The following is a 22,244-nucleotide window of genomic DNA, read 5'->3' on the forward strand; positions in this document are numbered from 1 at the left end:
CTGGGAAAATACCGGACTCCCCTGCCAACTTCCGTCCAATATCTCTGTTAAATACAGATGTTAAATTATACGCTAAGATATTGGCTAGTAGGTTGGCTAATCTACTCCCTAACTTGATACATGAAGATCAAGTGGGATTCATAGCTGGAAGACAGGCACCAGATGGTACTAGACGGCTTATAAATCTGATACATTGGGCAAGGTCCCGTCGAGTGCCTTCCGTACTCCTCGCTTTGGATGCAGAGAAGGCATTTGATCGGGTACACTGGGGATACTTGGAGGCAGTTCTGGCCAAATTTGGATTCGGTGGGTGGATAAAATCTGCTATTATGGCATTATACTCCAATCCGTCAGCTAGAGTTTTGACCTCTGGGTTTATGTCCACCTCATTCCCTATCTCTAACGGTACCCGACAGGGGTGCCCGCTTTCACCCCTGATCTTTGCAATGGTGATGGAACTCCTAGCTATGTCTATTAGGCAGAACCAGTCCATTACAGGTATACGGATTGGCCAATCTCACCACAAGATAGGGCTATATGCAGACGACGTAATCCTCTCACTCTCCAATCCCTTGACATCCCTTCCTGCAGTACAACAGACCCTAGATATGTTTGGGAGGGTGGCTTACTATAAAATTAATGCTGGAAAATCGCAACTGTTAGACGTGGGGCTCCCGGTAAAAGTTGGGAATGAGATTCGTAGCTCCTTTCCTTTCCAATGGAACTCACTAAAAATTTCATATTTGGGTATACAACTCACTAATTCTACAAGCCTTCTCTTTAAACATAATTTTACCCCTCTTTTAAAAAGTATTCCACAATTGTTATCTACATATGGTAAAGTCTGCACATCTTGGGCGGGGAGAATAGCAATTATTAAAATGATGATTTTGCCCATCATTCTTTATGCATTCCGTGCACTGATAATTCCTCTTCCCGGTCCTTTTTTGAGGAATCTCCAAAGAACACTAAACAACTTTGTATGGGTACATAAAAAACCTAGAGTGCGGATGCACACATTATTTCGACACTGGAGGCAAGGAGGTATGGGAATGCCAGATGTTCAAAAGTATTATTGGGCAGTTTCATTAGATCAAATGAAGTCTTGGTGTACATCTTCCCCCTTACAGAGGTGGTTACATATTGAACAGGCATTAGTAGATCGTCCGCTTATATCATTATTAGGGGTTGGTTCACACTTGCCTCCTAAAACATATAACTATGTGTCTCCAACTATCTCGGCTTCCCTGAATGCGTGGAAATCCTACACTTCTAAGCTCCCCACAATGGCTCTTACTCAACTTCGAAAACTACCCTTACGATATTTACTAACCTTCTTACCAGGGATATCCTTGGATAATTGGATAAGTTCAGGGATCTCCCATATATACATGTTATTTAGTGATCGTATGCTCTGGGCATTTTCAGATTTAGTAAAAATGTATGGTATCCCTAATAGAGACTTCTATAAATATCTATGTATCAGACATTTATTTGGGTCCTTAGATGTCAATGCCTTAATATTTCCCTCTATGGCTCTCCAGCAGTATTTTACTCACATGGGTAAGAGTCGGGGTATTTCAGGATTCTATGGGGATCTGTGTGAACACCTCCTTCCCAATAGACCCGCTTACTGTGATAAATGGGAGGAGGATTTTCAATCCTCCTTCTCTCTGATAGAATGGCGTAAAGCCTTTTCTTGGACCAAAAAAATTTCCAGGGGGGTTAAACATTGGGAAGCTTCTCAAAAACTGCTACTACGCTGGTATCTAACTCCATCTAGCTTCGCGAAAACTGACAGGTCTTTACCGGAGTTGTGTTGGAAGGGATGTGGATGTAAAGGATCATATTTTCACATGTGGTGGCAATGTCCGGAAGTATACTCATTTTGGAGACAGATATTTGATATCATCTCCCAAATATCGTCTTGTATTGTTAAGCCGGATCCAGCCCTGGCTTTATGTTTTCTCAATATACACAATATCCCACACCCTTTTCAAATGGTGTCCAGTCACATCATAATAGCAGCACGTTTGCTCTTAGCTAAGTACTGGAAACTGCCCACTCAATACTCCATTCCTGAATTGATTAATCAGGTAAATGTCTCCTTTAGTATGGAACGCATGTATGCTTTGAGATCCCATAGGCTTCCTCACATCCTTACTCTATGGGAACCATGGACCAAGTATCTCTCCTCCTCCTCACAGGGCATTCAGCTGATTTCCCTTCTTCCACCTGTAGTTTGACATTTGTAAGTCCAAGACATATGTTTTAGGTTTTTAATTTAGGTTGCCAGACTCATACCACTAGTATGACAACATATTCTTCATAATCTAACATATTTACCCGGCAGGTAATATTTGTGGTGTTGATGTAACCATACGAATATGTCAATGTAATGCTGATAATACGTTGAGTTCAATGTGATATATAATCTGAGGCCATGATATTAATAATATTGTTATAATATTATAATATAAGAAACCACAGAATCTATATGTTTGAAGTTTCTTGTGTGGACCTAATATTGTTATAGTCCGATATCGTTCTTGTTTTTCTTTCTTTTTCTTTTCCTGTAACTCTGAAAAGTTAATAAAAAATTTAAACTTGAAAAAAAAAAAAAATAATAATTTTGTAGTTCAGGCCGTTATGGACGCGGCAATACCAATTATGTATAGTTTATTTGTTTGTTTATATATTTTTATTAATAATAAAGGACTGATAAGGTAAAAAAAAAAAAAAAAAAGTGGTAAAACATAAAACAAAACACATAAATTTGGTGTTACCGTAATCGTACCGACCTGTAGAATAAGGTGAATATTTTATTTTTACCACCTGATCGACGCCGTAAAAACAAAACTCCACAAAAAATGGTGTAATCGCTGTTTTTTGCCCATTTCACATCACAAATAATTTTTCTTCAGATTCCCAGTCCATTATGCGGTACAAGAAATGGTGCCATGAAAAATTACAACTTGTCCTGCAAAAAACAAAACCTCATGGCTATATCAATGAAGAAATAGAAAAGTTATGGCTTTTGTAAGGCCGGGAGGAAAAAAACGAAGATGAAATACTCCAAATTGGCCGTGTCCTTAACCCATTCCCATATTTTCACGTACATGTAAGTGATGGATGAAGCTGTGTCCGCAGAATCGCCGCGGGAGTCCGGCTGTTACTGACAGCCAGGCTCCCGCTGTAACGGCCGAGATTGAAGAGACCTTCAATGTCTGCCATTTAACCCAGTAAAAGCCGCAGTCAATAGCTCCCTCTGTCACCCATCGGCGGCCCGCAAATTTGATCTAACAAAGACGCCCTGGCTGTATGCCTATTAGGCCGTTCCTCTGGCACGACCTAATAGATTGCCTGTTCGTTTTACACGGACAGGCAATAATGCTTTGGTATACGAAGTATACCAAAGCATTATATCTGCAATTTGAAGATCGCATGGTGAAGTCCCCTAGTGGGACTTAAAACCATAATTAAACAGTCCATTAAAGGTTTTTGAAAATATATTTTAAAAAAAAGTGATCAGTAAAAATAAAATAAAAACATTTTGTTCCATAAAAAGTGGTTTTATTTAATAAAAGTGTAATAAAAAAACATAAAAAGTACACATATATGGTATCACTGCGATCGTAACGACACAAAGAATGAAGTTAATACATTAATTCACCAGTATAGTAAACGCCGTGCAAAAAAACAACGGCAAAATCTTTTTTTTTTCTCCATTCCCCCACCAAAAAAATATAATAAAAGTTAATCAATAAGTCCCATGCACCCCAAAATATTAACGATGAAAACTACGCCTTGTCCCCCAAAAAACAAGCCCTCATATGGCGATAAAAACGGAAAAATAATAAAGTTACGGCTCTTATAATTCGGTTATGCAAAAATGTATTGTGCAAACGTAGTAAAACATAAAAATGCGAAAAATAATGCAGGAATAGCTGTATTTTTCAATTCCCTTCCCCCCAAAAAAGTTAAATAAAAGTTGACAAACACAACTCGTCCCTCAAAAAAAACAAGCCCTCATACACCTATGTTAATGGGAAAATAAAAAAGTTACAACTCTTGGAATGTGAAGATGAGAAAAATAAAAAAGAATGCTTGGTCATTAAGGCCAAAATAGACCTGGTCGTTAAGGGGTTAATAAAATGGACCTACTAGGATCATGTAACATAAACATACTAGCAGCCGTTAATTCTTTCACTCTAGTACATTAAACGCAAGTTTCCAAGGTTCTCTGTACACTGTCCTTAACCCCTTTGCTACATCCGCCATAAATCTACTTTACTGCGCTGTAAAATAGTAGTAAGCTCCTATTGCTGTGTATTTACAGCGATGTGATTCTGGTGTTCGTGGAGATAATGGCATGTGGCTGACTGTTTTAAATGGGTTGTCTAAAATTAGAAAAACATGCCATACCTGTCCATGGGTTGCAGCTCCGCTGCATTGAAATAAATCGTGCTGAGCTGCAATACAACATACAACCTGTGGATATATGTGACACGCCATGTTTTTCTAATCCTGGATAACGCCCTTTACGGGACAGTCCTGGACTAAACAAAAGCCTCCAGGGCTGTCCTCTGTGATCCCTTGTTGGGGCATGCATGAGGTTTGCCCTTGGAGCTGCCTATGCATTTTACATGCACAAGCAGTAATGCATTGCAGTACAAGTATTCCAATTCATTATAATTAGAAAATAAAACTGAAAAGTAAACTTCCCCTAGTGGGGGAACAAAAAAATAAAGTTTGCTAAAATAATTTACAAAAATGCATGTAAAAAAAAAATCAATATACTTTTTAATCCTTTCAACGTGTACATTAACCCCTTAGTGATCAGCCCATTTTAGGCCCTAATGACCAAGCTATTTTATTCGTTTTTCTATAGTCGCATTCAAAGAGCTATAACTTTTTTATTTTTTCGTCTACATAGCTGTATGAGGACTTGTTTTTTGCGAGATTAGTTGTACTTTTTAATAGCACCATTTTAGGGTACATATAATTTTTTTATTAACTTTTTTGTGGGGGATTATAAAAAAAAAACTGAAATTCCACCATTGTTCTATGCGTTTTTAAATTGACGCCGTTCACTGTGCAGCGTAAATAACATGTTACCTTTATTCTATGGGTCGGTACGATTACGGCGATACCACATATGTAGAGGTTTTTATGTTTTACGACTTTTGCACAATAAAAACACTTTTGAACTAAAATTATTTGATTTTGCATCGTCGCTTTCCAAGACCCGAAACGTTTTAATTTTTCCATCAATGTAGTGATTTTTTGGGCTTGTTTTCTGCGGGACGAGACGTAGTTTTGATTGGTACTGTTTTGGGGTGCATGGGACTTATTGATTCATCTTTATTATGACTTTTTTGGGGGGCAATGTAAAAAAAATGCAATTTCGCCATTGTTTTTTGCGTTGTTTTTTTTTACGGCGTTCACCTTGCGGTTTAAATTACATATTAACTTTATTAATGGAGTCATTACGGTCGCGGCGATACCATATATGTGTACTTTTATTTATTTTTTACACTTTTACTAAATAAAACCACTTTTTATGGAAAAAAATTGTTTTATTTATTTTTTACTGTAATTTTTATTAATAATCTTTATTTCACATTTATTATTTATTTCATTAGTCCCACTAGGGGACTTTACTATGCGATCTTCAGATCGCTGCTATAATGCTCTGGTATACTTCGTATACCAGAGCATTATTGCCTGTCAGTGTAAATCTGACAGGCAATCTGTTAGGACTTGCCTCCAGCGCGTCCTAACAGGCATATGTCCAGGGCAGACCTGGGGGCTTTTATCAAGCCCCCGGCTGCCATGACAACCCATCGGAGACCCGCGATTGCATTTGCGGGCGACCGATGGGTGACAGAGGTAGCTCACTCCCTCTGTAAACAAGTTAAATTCTGTGGTCGCTATTGACGGCGGCATTTAACAGGTTAAACGGCCGCGATCGAAGTAAACTTCGATCGCGTGCGTTGGAGCAGGAGCTCAGCTGTCATCAGACAGCTGAGCCCCGGCCCCAGCCTGCACGGGAGACCTGTGCAGGACTTAGACTAGGCTCACGTGAAAAGGCGTCAGCCTAGCCTAAGGCCCCTTAGTGACAAACGTGAAAAAGCGTATTGTTGGTCACTAAGGGGTTAAATTTAGAGCCTAATTTTAAATGTTTTTAAAAACTCCCAAAAAACACTTTTTCCCCAAATTCCGCTGTAATGAAAATTAACCACTAAATGTTATGTACTAAAAAATTATAGCAAAAAATAAAATACACTCCAAAACGGAAAAAGTAAGAGCTCAAACAGCAACATCAGCGAAAAGCTAAAGTGCCGTGAGGCAAAAGGGACAGTGTCCTCAAGGGCTTAAAGAGGCTCTGTCACCAGATTTTGCAACCCCTATCTGCTATTGCAGAAGATAGGCGCTGCAATGTAGATTACAGTAACGGTTTTATTTTTAAAAAAACGAGCATTTTTGGCCAAGTTATGACCATTTTCGTATTTATGCAAATGAGGCTTTCTAAAGTACAACTGGGCGTGTTGAAAAGTAAAAGTACAACTGGGCGTGTATTATGTGCGTACATCGGGGCGTGTTTACTACTTTTACTAGCTGGGCGTTCTGATGAGAAGTATCATCCACTTCTCTTCAGAACGCCCAGCTTCTGGCAGTGCAGACACAGCGTGTTCTCGAGAGATCACGCTGTGTCGTCACTCACAGGTCCTGCATCGTGTCAGACGAGCGAGGACACATCGGCACCAGAGGCTACAGATGATTCTGCAGCAGCATCGGCGTTTGCAGGTAAGTCGATGTAGCTACTTACCTGCAAATGCTGATGCTGCTGCAGAATCAACTGTAGCCTCTGGTGCCGACACGATGCAGGACCTGTGAGTGACGTCGCAGATCTGCACTGCCAGAAGCTGGGCGTTCTGAAGAGAAGTGGATGATACTTCTCATCAGAATGCCCAGCTAGTAAAAGTAGTAAAAACGCCCCGATGTACGCACATAATACACGCCCAGTTGTACTTTTACTTTTCAACACGCCCAGTTGTACTTTTGCAAGCCTCATTTGCATAAATACGAAAATGGTCATAACTTGGCCAAAAATGCTCGTTTTTTAAAAATAAAAACGTTACTGTAATCTACATTGCAGCGCCGATCTGCTGCAATAGCAGATAGGGGTTGCAAAATCTGGTGACAGAGCCTCTTTAAAGTGGGTTTTCAGAGGCTATAATATTGATTACTATCCGTGGCATTGTGTAAATAATGTGTCGAATGTTAGCCGGATTTAAGAACAATTGTTTTTTTATTTTCTGTGGAGCACTTTAGGGAAACTAACTGTATTTATTTCCACAGAAAAATTCTAAATGATCTATCTTCAGATGCCCCTGGTGTACCAAGAATTGAAGAAGAAAAGTCTGAAGAGGAGACATCTGCTCCATCCATTACAACAGTGACAGTACCGACGCCTATCTACCAAACCAGCAGTGGCCAGTATAGTAAGTGTTGGACAGATCATAATAATTTTATTTTTTCTTACCATCTCCTACATACAGTGTATGTGCATAGGTGATATTATCTTTTACCCATTAGATGCATTGTGGCGACTTGTGCTTTATGGGCTAGACACAGTTTAGTGATTTTACCTTTTAAAGAGGTTTTCCTAACTAATAACATTTATCACCTATACACAGGATAGGTGATAAATCTATGATCGCTGGGACCCCCACCGGTCACTAGAAGGACCCCCCCCCCCCCATTCCTCCTCACTTCACTAACGCTGTTAGGAGGATTTTGAATTGAGCAGTGGATGCGCGTGTGCACTGCCACTCTATTCAATACCTATGGGGCTGACTGAATCAGCCGGGTGCAGCGGGGAGGAAGCCGTGGCCAGTCAAACATTTTAATATATACTGCAGGGGAAATGTAGTGTTACACGGTGGAAATTCAGACAAATGAATGTCCATGTAATACATGGTCATCTGACGTCCATCAAAGAAGGATTTTTGTTCAGGTTTATAGAGGGGGGTCTCTAATAAGGCATGTGAACAGCGTTTGTATTCATTAGACAACCTAGTTCTAATGAATCCTTTCTCACAAAACAATCTAAGTCCTGCACGGGTGTCCCATGCAGGCTGGAGCCGGTGCTGGGCTGTCTGACACCTGGGCTAAACGATTAATACACTTACAGTGTATACGATTAATACACTTACAGTGTATACGATTAATACACTTACAGTGTCGTAGGATCCAACTAGAAGCTTTTATCCATTGATCTATAGAAAACATATCTCCCATCTCTCGTTCCCACCTCAACATAGGAGTTGTCTTTCCTGAGACATTGTTATTCAATAAAAGATCATAACTACATGAGAGTCCCTTAGAGAAACCTTGCCATTTAAATAAAAACTTATGGAAAGGCGAAAGAGTACCAGGCTTTACAGGAAAAGAAAATTAATGTAATAAGTGTCTAAGCTGGAGATATTAGTAAAATAAACTACGAGGAATGTTATACATATCATCAATTAAAGTTTCAAAGGTCCATTATTATAAAAATCTGAAAGGACCTTCATACCTGCCGCCTCCCAAGAAGACGAAGACAAGGAGAGATGTGGTACGAAGGATTGAATAGCCCGTATCAGAATATGTTCACAGGATAAATGAAACCATTTATATTTACAGGCTTATGATTTCCAAACCTGCAAGGAATCCGAAGTGGCTTGCAGTGACACCATAGGTAGCCGTGCACCCAAGTATGAGGCAGCCATAAGGAGCATTAACCCCTTCCCGACTTTTGACGTATCCATACGCCAAAGTCGGGTAGGGGAAGTATGGAACGTTCCATACGATGCGGGTGTCGGCTGTATGTTACAGCCGATACTTCAGAGTAACGAGCTAGAACGCGATCCCGCTCGTTTAACTCATTAGATGCCACGGTCAATAGCGACCGCAGTATTTAAATCGTTAGAAAGAAGGGGGCGACACCCTCTAACAGCTCATCGCGCTCCCCGCAATGCAAACGCGGGGTGGCAATGGTTGCTATGGCTGCCTGGGGGCCTAATGCAGGCCCCCAGGTCCGCCATCTTTGTTCTCCTATTAAGCGCTGCCTCTGGCAGGGCTTAATAGAAGCCTGTCAGAATCACGATATACTGCAATACATTAGTATTGCAGTATATAGTGCTAACGATCGCTGGTTGAAGTCCCCTAGGGGGACTAATAAAAAAAAGTATAAATTAGTAAAATAAAGTGGTCTTTTATGTAAAAAAAAAAAGTTAAAAAGAAAACCCATTTCCCCCCTAGAGCATAGTAGAAAAATAAATAAACATAATTGGTATCGCTGCATCCGTAAAAGTCTGAACTATTACAATATATCATTATTTAACCCACACGGTGTACGCGTTAAAAAAAAAAAAAAAAATGGTAAACGCCAGAATCGCTCTTTTTTGGTTACCTCATCTTCTAAAAAGAAATTAAATAAAAATGGATCAAAACATCGCATGTACCCCAAAATGGTATCATTCAAAACTAGCCCTCATACCACTTAATCGACGGAAAAATAAAAAAAGTTATGGCTCTCGGAATTTGGCAACACAAAATTAATTTTATTTTTTACCCTTCGGTTTTTACTTTTAAAAGTAGTAAAATATAGAAAAAACTATACATATTTGCAATCGCGGTAATCATATTGACCCACAGAATAAAGTTAACATGTTTTAATTGCACAGTGAATTCCGTAAAAATGAAGCGCAAAAAAGCAATGGAGGAATCGCTGTTTTTTTCATTTTCTACCCTACAAATATTTTTTTCCCGTTTCCTAGTACATTATATGGCACAATAAATGGTGGTTTTGGAAGGTGGGGAGGAAAAAATATCTGAAAAATGGCTGTGGCGGGAAGGGGTTTAAAGAGGCTCTGTCACCAGATTCTCAAATCCCTATTGCATGTGATCGGCGCTGCAATGTAGATAACAGTAACGTTTTTTTTTTTATAAAAACGTTTATTTTTGGCCAAGTTATGAGCTATTTTATATATATATATATATATATATATATATATATATATATATATATATATATATATATATATATATATATATATGCAAATGAGCTTTGAAATGGACAACTGGGCGGGTTTTTTTTTGTATGTCCAACTGGGTGTGTATTGTGTTTTTAACTGGGCGTGTATACTTGTTTTACTAACTGGGCGTTGTGAATAGAAGTGTATGATGCTGACGAATCAGTGACCAATCCGCATCATGCACTCCTCTCCATTCATTTACACAGCAGCATCACGTTCTTACTAGAACGATGTGCAGCCACATACACAAGTGTCCTGATAATGAATACACATGACCTCCAGCCTGGACGTCATGTGTATTCAGAATCCTGACACTTCTGAATCTTTTCTGTGAGATTTCCAGCAAGGGAAACAAAATCTCGTTTACCTCGTAATCTCGCGAGATTACGCGTGGCTTGCTGGAATCTCACAGAAAAGATTCAGAAGTGTCAGGATTCTGAATACACATGACGTCCAGGCTGGAGGTCATGTGTATTCATTATCAGGACACTTGATTAACGTTATGTCTGTGTATGTGGCTGCACATCGTTCTAGTAAGAACGTGATGCTGCTGTGTAAATGAATGGAGAGCAGTGCATGATGCTGACTGGTCACTGATTGGTCAGCGTCATACACGTAAACACGCCCAGTTAAAAACACATTACACGCCCAGTTGGACATACGAAAAAAAACACGCCCAGTTGTCCATTTCAAAGGTCATTTGCATATATATAAAATAGCTCATAACTTGGCCAAAAATGAACGTTTAAAAAAAAAAACACGTTACTGTTCTCTACATTGCAGCGCCGATCACATGCAATAGGCGATAAGGATTTGAGAATCTGGTGACAGAGCCTCTTTAAGAAGAATTCGGGAACATATTCTCCAGCTGAGACCATAAATTAGGAGATGAGTTCCATAGAGAGCAAAGCTGATCCATAATGGCTGCTATATTGTAGGCAGCCACATCTGGAACTCCTATTTCCCCCTTCCCTAACTTGCCGAAACAGTAATTTTTTAATCTCGCTAAATTAATTCTAGCTATCCAGGATAGCTGAAATCTATTTAATCTCTCACATTCTGACTTCATAGAAGCGAGAAGCTCTGAATAGTTCTCATAAAGTACTTGAAAAGTGGTAGAGTACAATTTTATCCCTAAATATGGGAGTCCCGAAGTAGCCCAGGCCATGTGAAATGTAGACAAGGTCCTTTTAAGTGAGGGATTGATATTAATTAGTAATATCGTTGATTTAGAAATATTTAAATTATACGGTAAAAGCACTTTTATAGGCTACGCAGTTATACCGCTAAACGGCAGTTTACCGCACAACTATTAGGCTGGGTTCACACGACCTATTTTCAGACGTAAACGAGGCGTATTATGCCTCGTTTTACATCTGAAAATAAGGCTACAATACGTCGGCAAACATCTGCCCATTCATTTGAATGGGTTTGCCGACGTACTGTGCAGACAACCTGTCATTTACGCGTCGTCGTTTGACAGCTGTCAAACGACGACGCGTAAAAATACAGCCTCGTCAAAAGACGTGCAGGACACTTCTTTCCGATGTAATTTGAGCCGTTCTTCATTGAACTCAATGAAGCACAGCTCAAAATTTACGGCTGTCAGAGAAGCCTCGCAAAATGCGAGGAGGAGCAATTATGGCTGAAACGAGGCAGCTGTTTTCTCCTGAAAACAGTCTGTCATTTCAGACGTAAAAGCCTCTCATCGTGTGCACGTACCCTTAACCGTAAAAGTGCTTTTACCTGCAGTCAATTTGAAAATGGCACAGATCTACTTGTCAGCGGGGTATCTTCCATGTTGCATATTCAACGTGAGAACCCAGCCTATTATTAATGACAGGTGACGAGAATATCATCAATTATCTTGTTACAATGGCACCTGTCAATGGGTGGGATATATTAGGCAGCAAGTGAACAGTCACTTATTAAAGTTTATGTGTTGGAAGCAGGAAAATTGGGCAAGTGTAAGGATCTGGGGGACTTTGACAAGGGCCAAATTGTGATGACTGTGTCGTAGAATCTCCAAAAAGACAGGTCTTGTGGATTGTTCCCGGTATGCAGCGGTTAGTACCTACCAAAAGTGGTTAAAGAAAGACCAACCAGTGAACCATTGTCCGGATCATGGACGCCCAAGGCTTATTGATGCACGTGGGGTGCAAAGGCTAGATTGTCTGGTCCCATCCCACAGAAGAGCTACTGTAGCACAAATTTCTACCATAGCCAGCATTAACTTTTTCAGCATAGTGTCTGAACACACACTGCATTGCAGGTTGCTTCGTATCCGGAGACTGGTCATAGTGCTCATGCTGACCACTGTCCACCTACAATGGGCACGTGAGAATCAAAACTGGACCGTAGAGCAATGAAAGAAGGTGGACTAGTCTGATGAATCACGTTTTGTTTGATGTAGGGCATCACATCTGGGGAAGAGAGTGCATCCTGGTGCCCTATGGGAAGAAGGAAAGCTGAGGAAGGCAGTGTGATGATCTGGGCAATATTTTGCTGGGAAACCTTGGGTCCTGGCATTCACGTGGATGTTACTTTGACACATACCATCTACCTAAACGTTCTTGTAGACCAAGTACAACTCTTAATGGCAACAGTATTCCCTAATGGCAGTGGCCACCCTGCCGCACTGCAAAAATTGTTCAAGAATGGCTTGAGGAAAATGCCAAGTATGGACTTGGACTCCATATTTATAGCTAGCCAGATTAGATATTCAGGAACCTGGAAAAGCTGGGTAAGAATACCTGCAAGTTTGTAATGGACATATCTGCCTAGTTTTAGAGGAATAAATACTTTATACTGAAGCATAGCTAGGCAGACTTTACATTCAGGCTCCCAGGAAACCTTCTCAACAAACTATATGGAGCTGTAATAGAGATGGCTGAATACTAGGCAGATTTGCCGTGCAGAAGCCTGGGAAGGATTGGTCACTTGTACAATAAAGCTGTATTATTACAAGTGGCGTGTTTGAAAGCATTTCTGCTGCAGATTTTTGCCTCCTTTAAAAATAAGAAAAATTGGCAGGTAAATATTTTCCTGTAACTTTTTTACACAAAAGCACTGAAAATGTATATAACCACATTATATGCCGTGCGGCATCTGCACGCTACCGAAACCATGCTCTTATACTGTGTCAAATGGGCGCGTGATTAGCAGCAAAATCGTGCATCCATTCGACACCGCCTAGGGGCGTGTTTTCGGTCGCTTACAGCTGCTGCCCCAGATGTTCTAACACAAAGGGGATTAAGCGCCGCCCCCTTTCCCGAACTTCCATTTTTTTGCGGTGATGTCATAATACAAGTCTGCCTACAGCTGAAGATGGAGGAGAAAGAGATATTTTTATGTTTTTTGAGGTTTAGCGTTACTTTAAGATGTGTTTTGTAATAGTGAATGTTAAAGTAACAACCGTTTTTATGTTAGAAATAATGGTAGCAAAATCACTATTAGGGTATGCTCACCCGGAGTGTTTTTGGCCCGTAAACGACCCGAAAAACGGCTGAAAAATCGGAAGCAGAACGCCTCCGAACATCTGCCCATTGATTTCAATAGGAAAAACAGCGTTCTGTTCCGACGGGCTGTTTTTGAAAAATGGCCGCGAAAAAGAAGTGCATGTCACTTCTTCAGCCGTTTTCAGCCCCCAAAACGGCCGTGAAAAACGCAAGTATGATTAAAAAATGGCTGAAAATCAGGAGCTGTCTTCCCTTGAAAAACAGCTCCGTTTTTCAGACGTTTTTTATTTTGTGTGCACATACCCTTACCATGACTGTCTTATAGCAATACACCTTGATGCTTCTTTCTGTAAACCGTGTATGTATCTTTCTTGTAAATTTTTTACATACACTCCTTTTCTTATGAAAATACTATGCTATATATTTCTGATTTAGTTGCCATTACTCAGGGAGGAGCTATACAGCTAGCTAACAATGGTACAGATGGAGTCCAAGGTCTTCAGACATTGACTATGGCCAACGCTAATTCAAATCAACCTACGATCTTACAATATGCACAGACGACAGATGGGCAGCAGATACTTGTTCCAAGCAACCAAGTTGTTGTACAAGGTAAGAGAAATAACGTGACTTCACATATACAATGTAAATGCAAATGTTGTTTTCCTGTTTTAAAATAATATTATTTTAGTTGAAAGATGTTTTCCAAGACTTAAATATTAATGGCTTACCCTTAGAAACGGCCAATACATTTTTGAGAGTGCAACCCCCAAGAGCTGCATTCCCTTCATTGCACAGCAGTTCCTCCATATGGACCGTATCAGACACAGTGGCGCTGTGCCTATGTAAAGAATGATGTGGCCGGGGGTCGTTTCGCCAGCCCGGAAGGATATAGTTATGAGCGTGTAAAGTGTGTGTATTGGAATAACTCGTCTCCAAGTCTCTGCTAGGGTTTGTCTATTCAGGTTAACCTAAAGCTAAAGGTGTATTCCCGTCTTATATCGCTAGGATATGCTGTCACTTTATGATCGGTGGTGGTCCGACCTCTTCCATTAATATTTGATAGATGAGGTTGCCAGCTCAGGGATCCGCACCTATGTTGAGAAGTGGGTCCCCCTTGGATATGCCATAAATAATCTTTTTACTGCCCTGTTTATATAATAGTGGCTACCTCTAAATATTCAGTTTATATAATGCTACCCAGCTTGTGGTCTCACTATATTGATAACAGTAGCTGCATCTGTAGAAGTCCAGGAGGAGTCTTGCTCTTAACCCCTTAGCGCACCCTGACGTGCTATTACGTCCGGGTGTGGGGGTTGATGTGTAGAGCGCGCTCCACATGCTGCGGGTGTCGGCTGTATTTTACAGCGGACACCCGGGAGCAGCGATCGAGCTGCTCCTGGCTGTTTAACCCCTCAAATGCTGCGGTCAATCGCGACCACAGCATCTGAGGCGTTGAAAAGAGGGGGGCAGCTCCGACAGCTCACCCCCCCGCAGTGAGATTAGGGGGGGAGACGGTTGTTATGGCAGCCCAGGGGCCTAATGAAGGCAGGGCTTAAGAGATGCCTGTAAAAATGACGATATACTGCAATACGTTAGTATAACAGTATATTGTACTAACGATCGCTGGTTCAAGTCCCCTAGGGGGGCTAATAAAGTGTGTGGGGGAAAAAGTGAAAAATAAGTTTTTAGTAGTGAAAAAAAATATAAAACAAAAATATTTAAAAGTTAAAAAAAAAACAAAAAACATTTTCCCCCTAAAGTAAAGGTAAACAAAATTGGTATCGCTGCGTTAGTAAAAGTCTGAATTATTATAATATATATATATATTATAATATAGTGTTATTTAATCCGCTCGATGAATGCCGTAAACAATAAAAATGTAAACCGCCAAAAATCTGGTTTTTTTTTTGGTCAATTTGGCTCTCAAAAATTTTTTACATAAAAAGTGATCAAAAACTTTTACTTACCAAAAAATGGTACCGATAAAATGACAGCTCGTCCCGCAAAAAATAAGCCCTCATATCACTCAACTGGTGAAAAAATAAAAAAATGATGGCTCTCAGATTGTGGCGACACAAAAAATGTTTTTATTTTAACAAAGAGCGTTTATTATCAATAAAAGTAGTCAAATATTTTAAAAAAACTATATATAAGGCCTCATGCACACGACCGTATTTTTTCCCACCCGTAAATACTGGCGTAAATACGGGTTCGGTGTCACACGTATTCCACCCGTTTTGCACCAGTATTTACGAACCCGTGCCCGTAAATATGGGTCCGGTGTCACACGTATTCCACCCGTATTTACGATCACGTTTTTGGCGGCAAAATAGCACTGCACTAATCGGCAGCCCCTTCTCTCTATCAGTTCAGGATAGAGAGAAGGGACAGCCTTTTCTGTAATAAAAGTTAAAGAAATTCATACTTACCCGGCCGTTTTCTTGGTGACGCTTCCCTCTCTTCACATCCAGCCCGACATCCCTGGATGACGCGGCAGTCCATGTGACCGCTGCAGCCTGTGATTGACCTGTGATTGGCTGCAGCGGTCACATGGCCTGAAACGTCATCCAGGACGTCGGGCCGGATGTCGAGAGGGACGCGTCACCAAGGCAACGGGCGGGAGACCGGACTGGAGGAAGCAGGAAGTTGTCGGTAAGTATGAAAGTCTTTTATTTTTATTTTTTACAGGTTTATACTGATCGGTAGACACTGTCCAGGGTGCTGAAAGAGTTACTGCCGATCAGTTAACTCTTTCAGCTCCCTGGACAGTGACTATTTACTGACGTCGCTTAGCAACGCTGCCGTAATGACGGGTGCACACATGTAGCCACCCGTCATTACGAGAGCTCCATAGACTTCTATGGACTGTCCGTGCCGTTATTACGGCCTGAAATAGGACATGTTCTATCTTTTTCAACGGCATGGGCACCTTCCCGTGAGAAAACGGGAAGGCACCCGTCGCCAATAGAAGTCTATGAGCCCGTTATTACGGGTCGTAATTATGACCCGTAATAACGGGAGTTTTTACGGTCGTGTGCATGAGGCCTAAGGCTGGGTTCACACTGAGTTTTTTGCAGGCGGAAAATCTGCCTTAAAATTCCCTTTGGAAATTTCAGGCAGATTTTCCTCTGCCTGCACGCCGATTTTCGCTGACTTTTTCGCCCACGGCCATTGAGCGTCGCGGGCATAAACCGCCGTGAAATACGTTTTCTCTGCCTCCCATTGATGTTAATGGGAGGTCAGAGGCGTAATTGTGCAAAGATAGGGCGTGTCCCTTCTTTCTCCCGTGATGGGATGCATTTTCGACCGGGTTTTGGCGAGTTTTGCGATGCGGTTTCCACGTCAAAAAACTCTGTGTGAACCCAGCCTAAATTTGGTATCACAGTAATCTTATTGAGCCACAGAATAAAGATTAGTTGTCGTTTTTACCGACACGTGTGTGTGTATAAGTCCTAAAGTGGCGTGTGTCTTGTTTTTTTTTTTTGTCAGTGTACAAACTGGGAATAATAAACATTTTTCTAATATAGGCTTATTAAATATTTTATTTTGTTTTAGTGTTGCAGCTTTAATGTATCCACTATACATAGAAGCTGCGTAACACTGCTATAAGCCATATCCGTTAGTCAGCTGGACTGACGGCTCGGCTGACAGCAGCCCCTGTGTGTCTCTGACACTACATTTAAGGCATCTTTCACACGGCAGTATTTAGGTCAGTATTTTACATCAGTATTTGTCACACTTCTGGTTTTGGTTTACAAAGAGTAAAAAGTATAATGGAATGTATTTGTACCTCTTTCCGTATTTTGGACCCACATACTAATGAGAAATACTGACCACAATACTGCTGTGTGAAAGCGACCTAATTCTAATACCGATCTAATCTGTAGTGGGTACAGAGGAGTTGCAGCGCTCAAACGAAATATAACATTTAAAACTATATTAGAATTTTTTTTAGTATGCCCGAACACATACATTACATAAAAAAACAGTAACAAAGGTTTCATAGCCTTTAACCCCTTCCCCACATCCGCCGTATATATACGGCGCACGCCGGGTGGGAGAATATGGAGCGGGCTCACGGGCTGAGACCGCTCCATAGAGCGAGTGTGTAGGCTGTGTGTTACTGCCGACACTTCCAGGTAACGAGCGGGATCCCGTTCGAGCGCGATCCCTCTTGTTTAACCCGTTAAATGCCGCGTTCAATAGCGATCGCAGCATTTAAATGACTAAAAACGGGGGCGACACCCTGTAACGTCCCAACGCCCCCCCCCCCCCCGCGGCTAGATCGGGGTGGAGCAGTTGGTTGGCACGGCTGCCTGGGGGCCTGACTAAGTCCCCCAGGTCCGCCATCTTTGTACTCCTATGAAGCTCTGCCTCCGTCAGGGCTTCATAAGAGACTGTCAGAATCGCGATATACTGCAATACATTAGTATTGCAGTATATCGGTCAAGCGATCGAACGATCGCTGGTTAAAGTCCGTTAGGGGGACAAGTAAAAAAAAACGTAAAATAACATTTTTTTTTAACAACTAAAAAAATTCAAAGCTCAATAAAAAAGAAGTTTTCCCATTTTTCCCTGAGGCACAATGTAAAAAAAATAAAAAGCTAACATAACTGGTATCGACGCGTCCGTAAAAGTCTGAACTATTACAATATATCATTATTTAGTCCGCACAGTGAACGCCATTAAAAATAAGAAAACTATATAAATTTGGTATCGCTGTAATCGTATTGACCCGCAGAATAAAGTTAACATGCCGTTTTTACCGTACGGTGAACGCCGTAAAAACAAAACCACACAAAATGTTGAGGAATCGCTGTTTTTTCCTATTACACTCCACATATATATATATTTTTTTCCGTTTCCCACTACATTATATGGTACAAAAAATGGTGCTGTGAAAATCTACAACTCGTCCTGCAAAAAACAAACCCTCATACGGCAATATTGATGGAAAAATAAAAGTTATGGCTTTTGAAAGTTGGGGAGGAAAAAACAAAAGTGAAAATCCGAAAAATAACTGCGGAGGGAAGGGGTTAAAGGGTACCTGTCGTTTCATTTGACTTTTCAGGATAGCCTGCCTGTGTGTGTACATGAGGCGCAGCACTATTTCAGGCCGCTATGTGACTTTAATTTTGCAATTTTTAGCAGATTTCCCCTTTGCATGCTACATCTGTAGTTTGCATTTCTCTCTGATTTGGGGGGGTAGAGACTGGCAGCCATACGTTACACGCAGTAAAAAGAGGAGAATCCACTCCATAACCTTCTCTCTCACTCAGAAACAGCCCCAGGATCATGCAGGACATATACTGTATAGAGAAGTACTGACCTGTACTTATGTGAATGAAGTGCATTGGTTGTGATAGAAAGTTCCTATTCCTGTCATTCTACTCTTGTCTCCTGCACTTCCTACTCACTCCCCTCCCTCCCCATAGGCTTTCATAGACATGTGTAATCTGATGTGTGAGCTGCAGTCCGACTCGAGACGGAAAGAACTGAATTTTCAGAGTGAAAGTCAGTTCAACCGGGGGACGGGAAGCAGGAAAACAGCCAGATAAGATCAGAAAGAGGCTTGTTAGGGCTCATTCAGACGAGTGTGTATCTCGTCCGTGTGACGGACATTTAAACAACGGCCATTACACGGACTCGTGTATTTCAATAGGGCCGTTCACATGACTGTTGTTTCAACGGAGCCGTATGAATCTGGAGGTACATTACCGTGCTATGGATTTTTCAGCCAAACTGTATTTAAATGTTTTTATTTTGTTTTAGCTGCATCAGGGGATGTACAGACTTATCAGATACGCACAGCACCCACAAGCACGATTGCACCAGGAGTGGTCATGGCATCATCTCCAGCAATCCCTGCCCAGCCTGCTGAGGAAGCTGCACGGAAGAGAGAAGTGAGACTTATGAAGAACAGGTATGAATTTTTTATTTCATTGTCAAAAAAATTTAACATTTCAAATTGTTTCCATTACCAATTCTACCTTCACTTTTAAAATTCTATTATGTTTGATGAATTGTTAAATACAGTCACAACTCAATGCACTTTTCATGTTTGTAAATATGTATTCTTTTTAATTAGAAAATCTGCTTAAGGCCCAGTTCACACAGAATTTTTTTGACAAGGAACCCGCATCAGAATCGGAGCCAGAAAACATCCGAAACAGCCTCTTATTGATTTCAATGGCTTTTAGCCGCTCGCGGGGAAAGAAAGCAGCATGTCCTTTCTTGCTGCGGTTCCGTCTCTGATCTCCCATTGAAATCAATGGGAGTCAGAAAAAGAGTCTCGCAACGTTTTTTGGCTACAGAATTTTTCTGGCTGCAAAATACTCTGTGTGAACTAGGCCTCAAGTCTGACTTCAGCATACATTATAATGTGTGTGATTCTAAGCAGAATTGTTTTCTAGAGGTCATTTTGTATTGTTTGCTTTCTAGACTTTAACCCCTTCATAACCAGGCCTTTTTGCGCGTCAATGACCAAGGATTGATTATTTTTTTTTTTTTCACATTCCTATAGTTGTAACCCTTTTTTAATTCCGTCGACATAGCCGTATAATGGCTTGTTTTTTGCGTGACCAGTTGTATTTTTCAATTGCACCATTTTTGGAGTAACTTTATTTTAGGAGAGACTTGAAAATAAGCAGGTATTCCAGCATTTATTTTCACGTTATACATTTTTGCCGTTTACTATGCAGTGTAAATAACATGTTACCTTCATTCTATGGGTCGGCACGATTATGGGGATACCAATTATATAAAGGTTTTATGTTGTCCTTCGTTTGCACAATAAAAACCCTTTAAAAAAATATTGACTTGTTTTTGCATCGCCGCATTCCAAAAGCCGTAACTCTCTTATTTTTTTTTAGTCGATGTGGCCATATGTGGGCTTGAGTTTTGCGGGGCAAGGTGTAGTTTTCATTAGTACAATTTTGTCCACATGGGACTTATTGATTGACCAAGATACACAAAAACGGATAAGGCTGTGTTCACATCAGTTGCCCTTCCGTTGAGGGGTATATAGTATACATTTATAGCTACACATACTGTATTCATAGTTGCAAACATTTGGAAAAAATTTCCAGGGACACTTAGGGTGTGGTGTCTTTGGTGGGTGTGTCTTGTGGGGGCGTGGTTTTCCAGAATTTCTGCATACAAATAAACGAACAAAAATGTCTGCACTAGTTTGGCTGACAACTACTATGGTGGCCAGTATGTCTCCGGTTGTTTACAGGCAGGTGATGTCTCACTTTATCACTAGGTCTAGGCGGTATGTGCTGACCACTACCGGTAGCGTAAAAACCAGCGTAGATAGTGCCACACTCGGTGCCCCTTGTAGATATTGCCACACACTGCTCCCTGTAGATATTGCCACACACTGCTCCCTGTAGATATTGCCACACACTGCTCCCTGTAGATATTGCCACACACTGCTCCCTGTAGATATTGCCACACACTGCTCCCTGTAGATATTGCCACACACTGCTCCCTGTAGATATTGCCACACACTGCTCCCTGTAGATATTGCCACACACTGCTCCCTGTAGATATTGCCACACACTGCTCCCTGTAGATATTGCCACACACTGCTCCCTGTAGATATTGCCCCACACTGCTCCCTGTAGATATTGCCCCACACTGCTCCCTGTAGATATTGCCCCACACTGCTCCCTGTAGATATTGCCCCACACTGCTCCCTGTAGATATTGCCCCACACTGCTCCCTGTAGATATTGCCCCACACTGCTCCCTGTAGATATTGCCACACACTGCTCCCTGTAGATATTGCCACACACTGCTCCCTGTAGATATTGCCACACATTGCTCCCTGTAGATATTGCCACACATTGCTCCCTGTAGATATTGCCACACATTGCTCCCTGTAGATATTGCCACACATTGCTCCCTGTATATATTACCACACATTGCTCCCTGTAGATATTGCCACACAATGCCACCTGTAGATAGTGCACACAATGCCACCTGTAGATAGTGCCACATATCCCTTTTTTAGGTAGTGCCACACAGCCCCCCCCCTGTAGATGGTACCACACAACCCCCCCCTGTAGATGGTACCACACAACCCCCCCCCCCTGTAGATGGTACCACACAACCCCCCCCCTAGATGGTACCACACAACCCCCCCCTGTAGATGGTACCACACAACCCCCCCTGTAGTTGGCACCACACAACCCCCCCCCTGTAGTTGGTACCACACAACCCCCCCCTGTAGATGGTACCACACAACCCCCCCCTGTAGATGGTACCACACAACCCCCCCCTGTAGATGGTACCACACAACCCCCCCCCTGTAGATGGTACCACACAACCCCCCCCCTGTAGATGGTACCACACAACCCCCCCCCTGTAGATGGTACCACACAACCCCCCCCCCCTGTAGATGGTACCACACAACCCCCCCCCCCTGTAGATGGTACCACACAACCCCCCCCCCTGTAGATGGTACCACACAACCCCCCCCCCTGTAGATGGTACCACACAACCCCCCCCCCCCTGTAGATGGTACCACACAACCCCCCCCCCCTGTAGATGGTACCACACAACCCCCCCCCCCCCTGTAGATGGTACCACACAACCCCCCCTGTAGATGGTACCACACAACCCCCCCTGTAGATGGTACCACACAACCCCCCCCTGTAGATGGTACCACACAACCCCCCCTGTAGATGGTACCA

General features: G+C 41.7%; 1 protein-coding gene across 2 annotated transcripts in view; it reads left to right on the forward strand.

The window, feature by feature from the left end:
• The window catches only part of CREB1 (cAMP responsive element binding protein 1), a 101,895-nt gene that overhangs the window by 51,468 nt on the left and 28,183 nt on the right, over window positions 1-22,244 (forward strand). For both annotated transcript variants that reach the window (XM_075829878.1, XM_075829879.1), the window contains 3 exons: window positions 7,366-7,508; window positions 13,979-14,155; window positions 19,319-19,469. In XM_075829878.1, coding sequence (XP_075685993.1) covers window positions 7,366-7,508; window positions 13,979-14,155; window positions 19,319-19,469 — 471 coding nt within the window. The remainder of the gene's footprint in view (window positions 1-7,365; window positions 7,509-13,978; window positions 14,156-19,318; window positions 19,470-22,244) is intronic.

The sequence above is a fragment of the Rhinoderma darwinii genome, chromosome 6, assembly GCF_050947455.1.
Source record: "Rhinoderma darwinii isolate aRhiDar2 chromosome 6, aRhiDar2.hap1, whole genome shotgun sequence".
Lineage (NCBI taxonomy): Eukaryota > Metazoa > Chordata > Amphibia > Anura > Rhinodermatidae > Rhinoderma > Rhinoderma darwinii.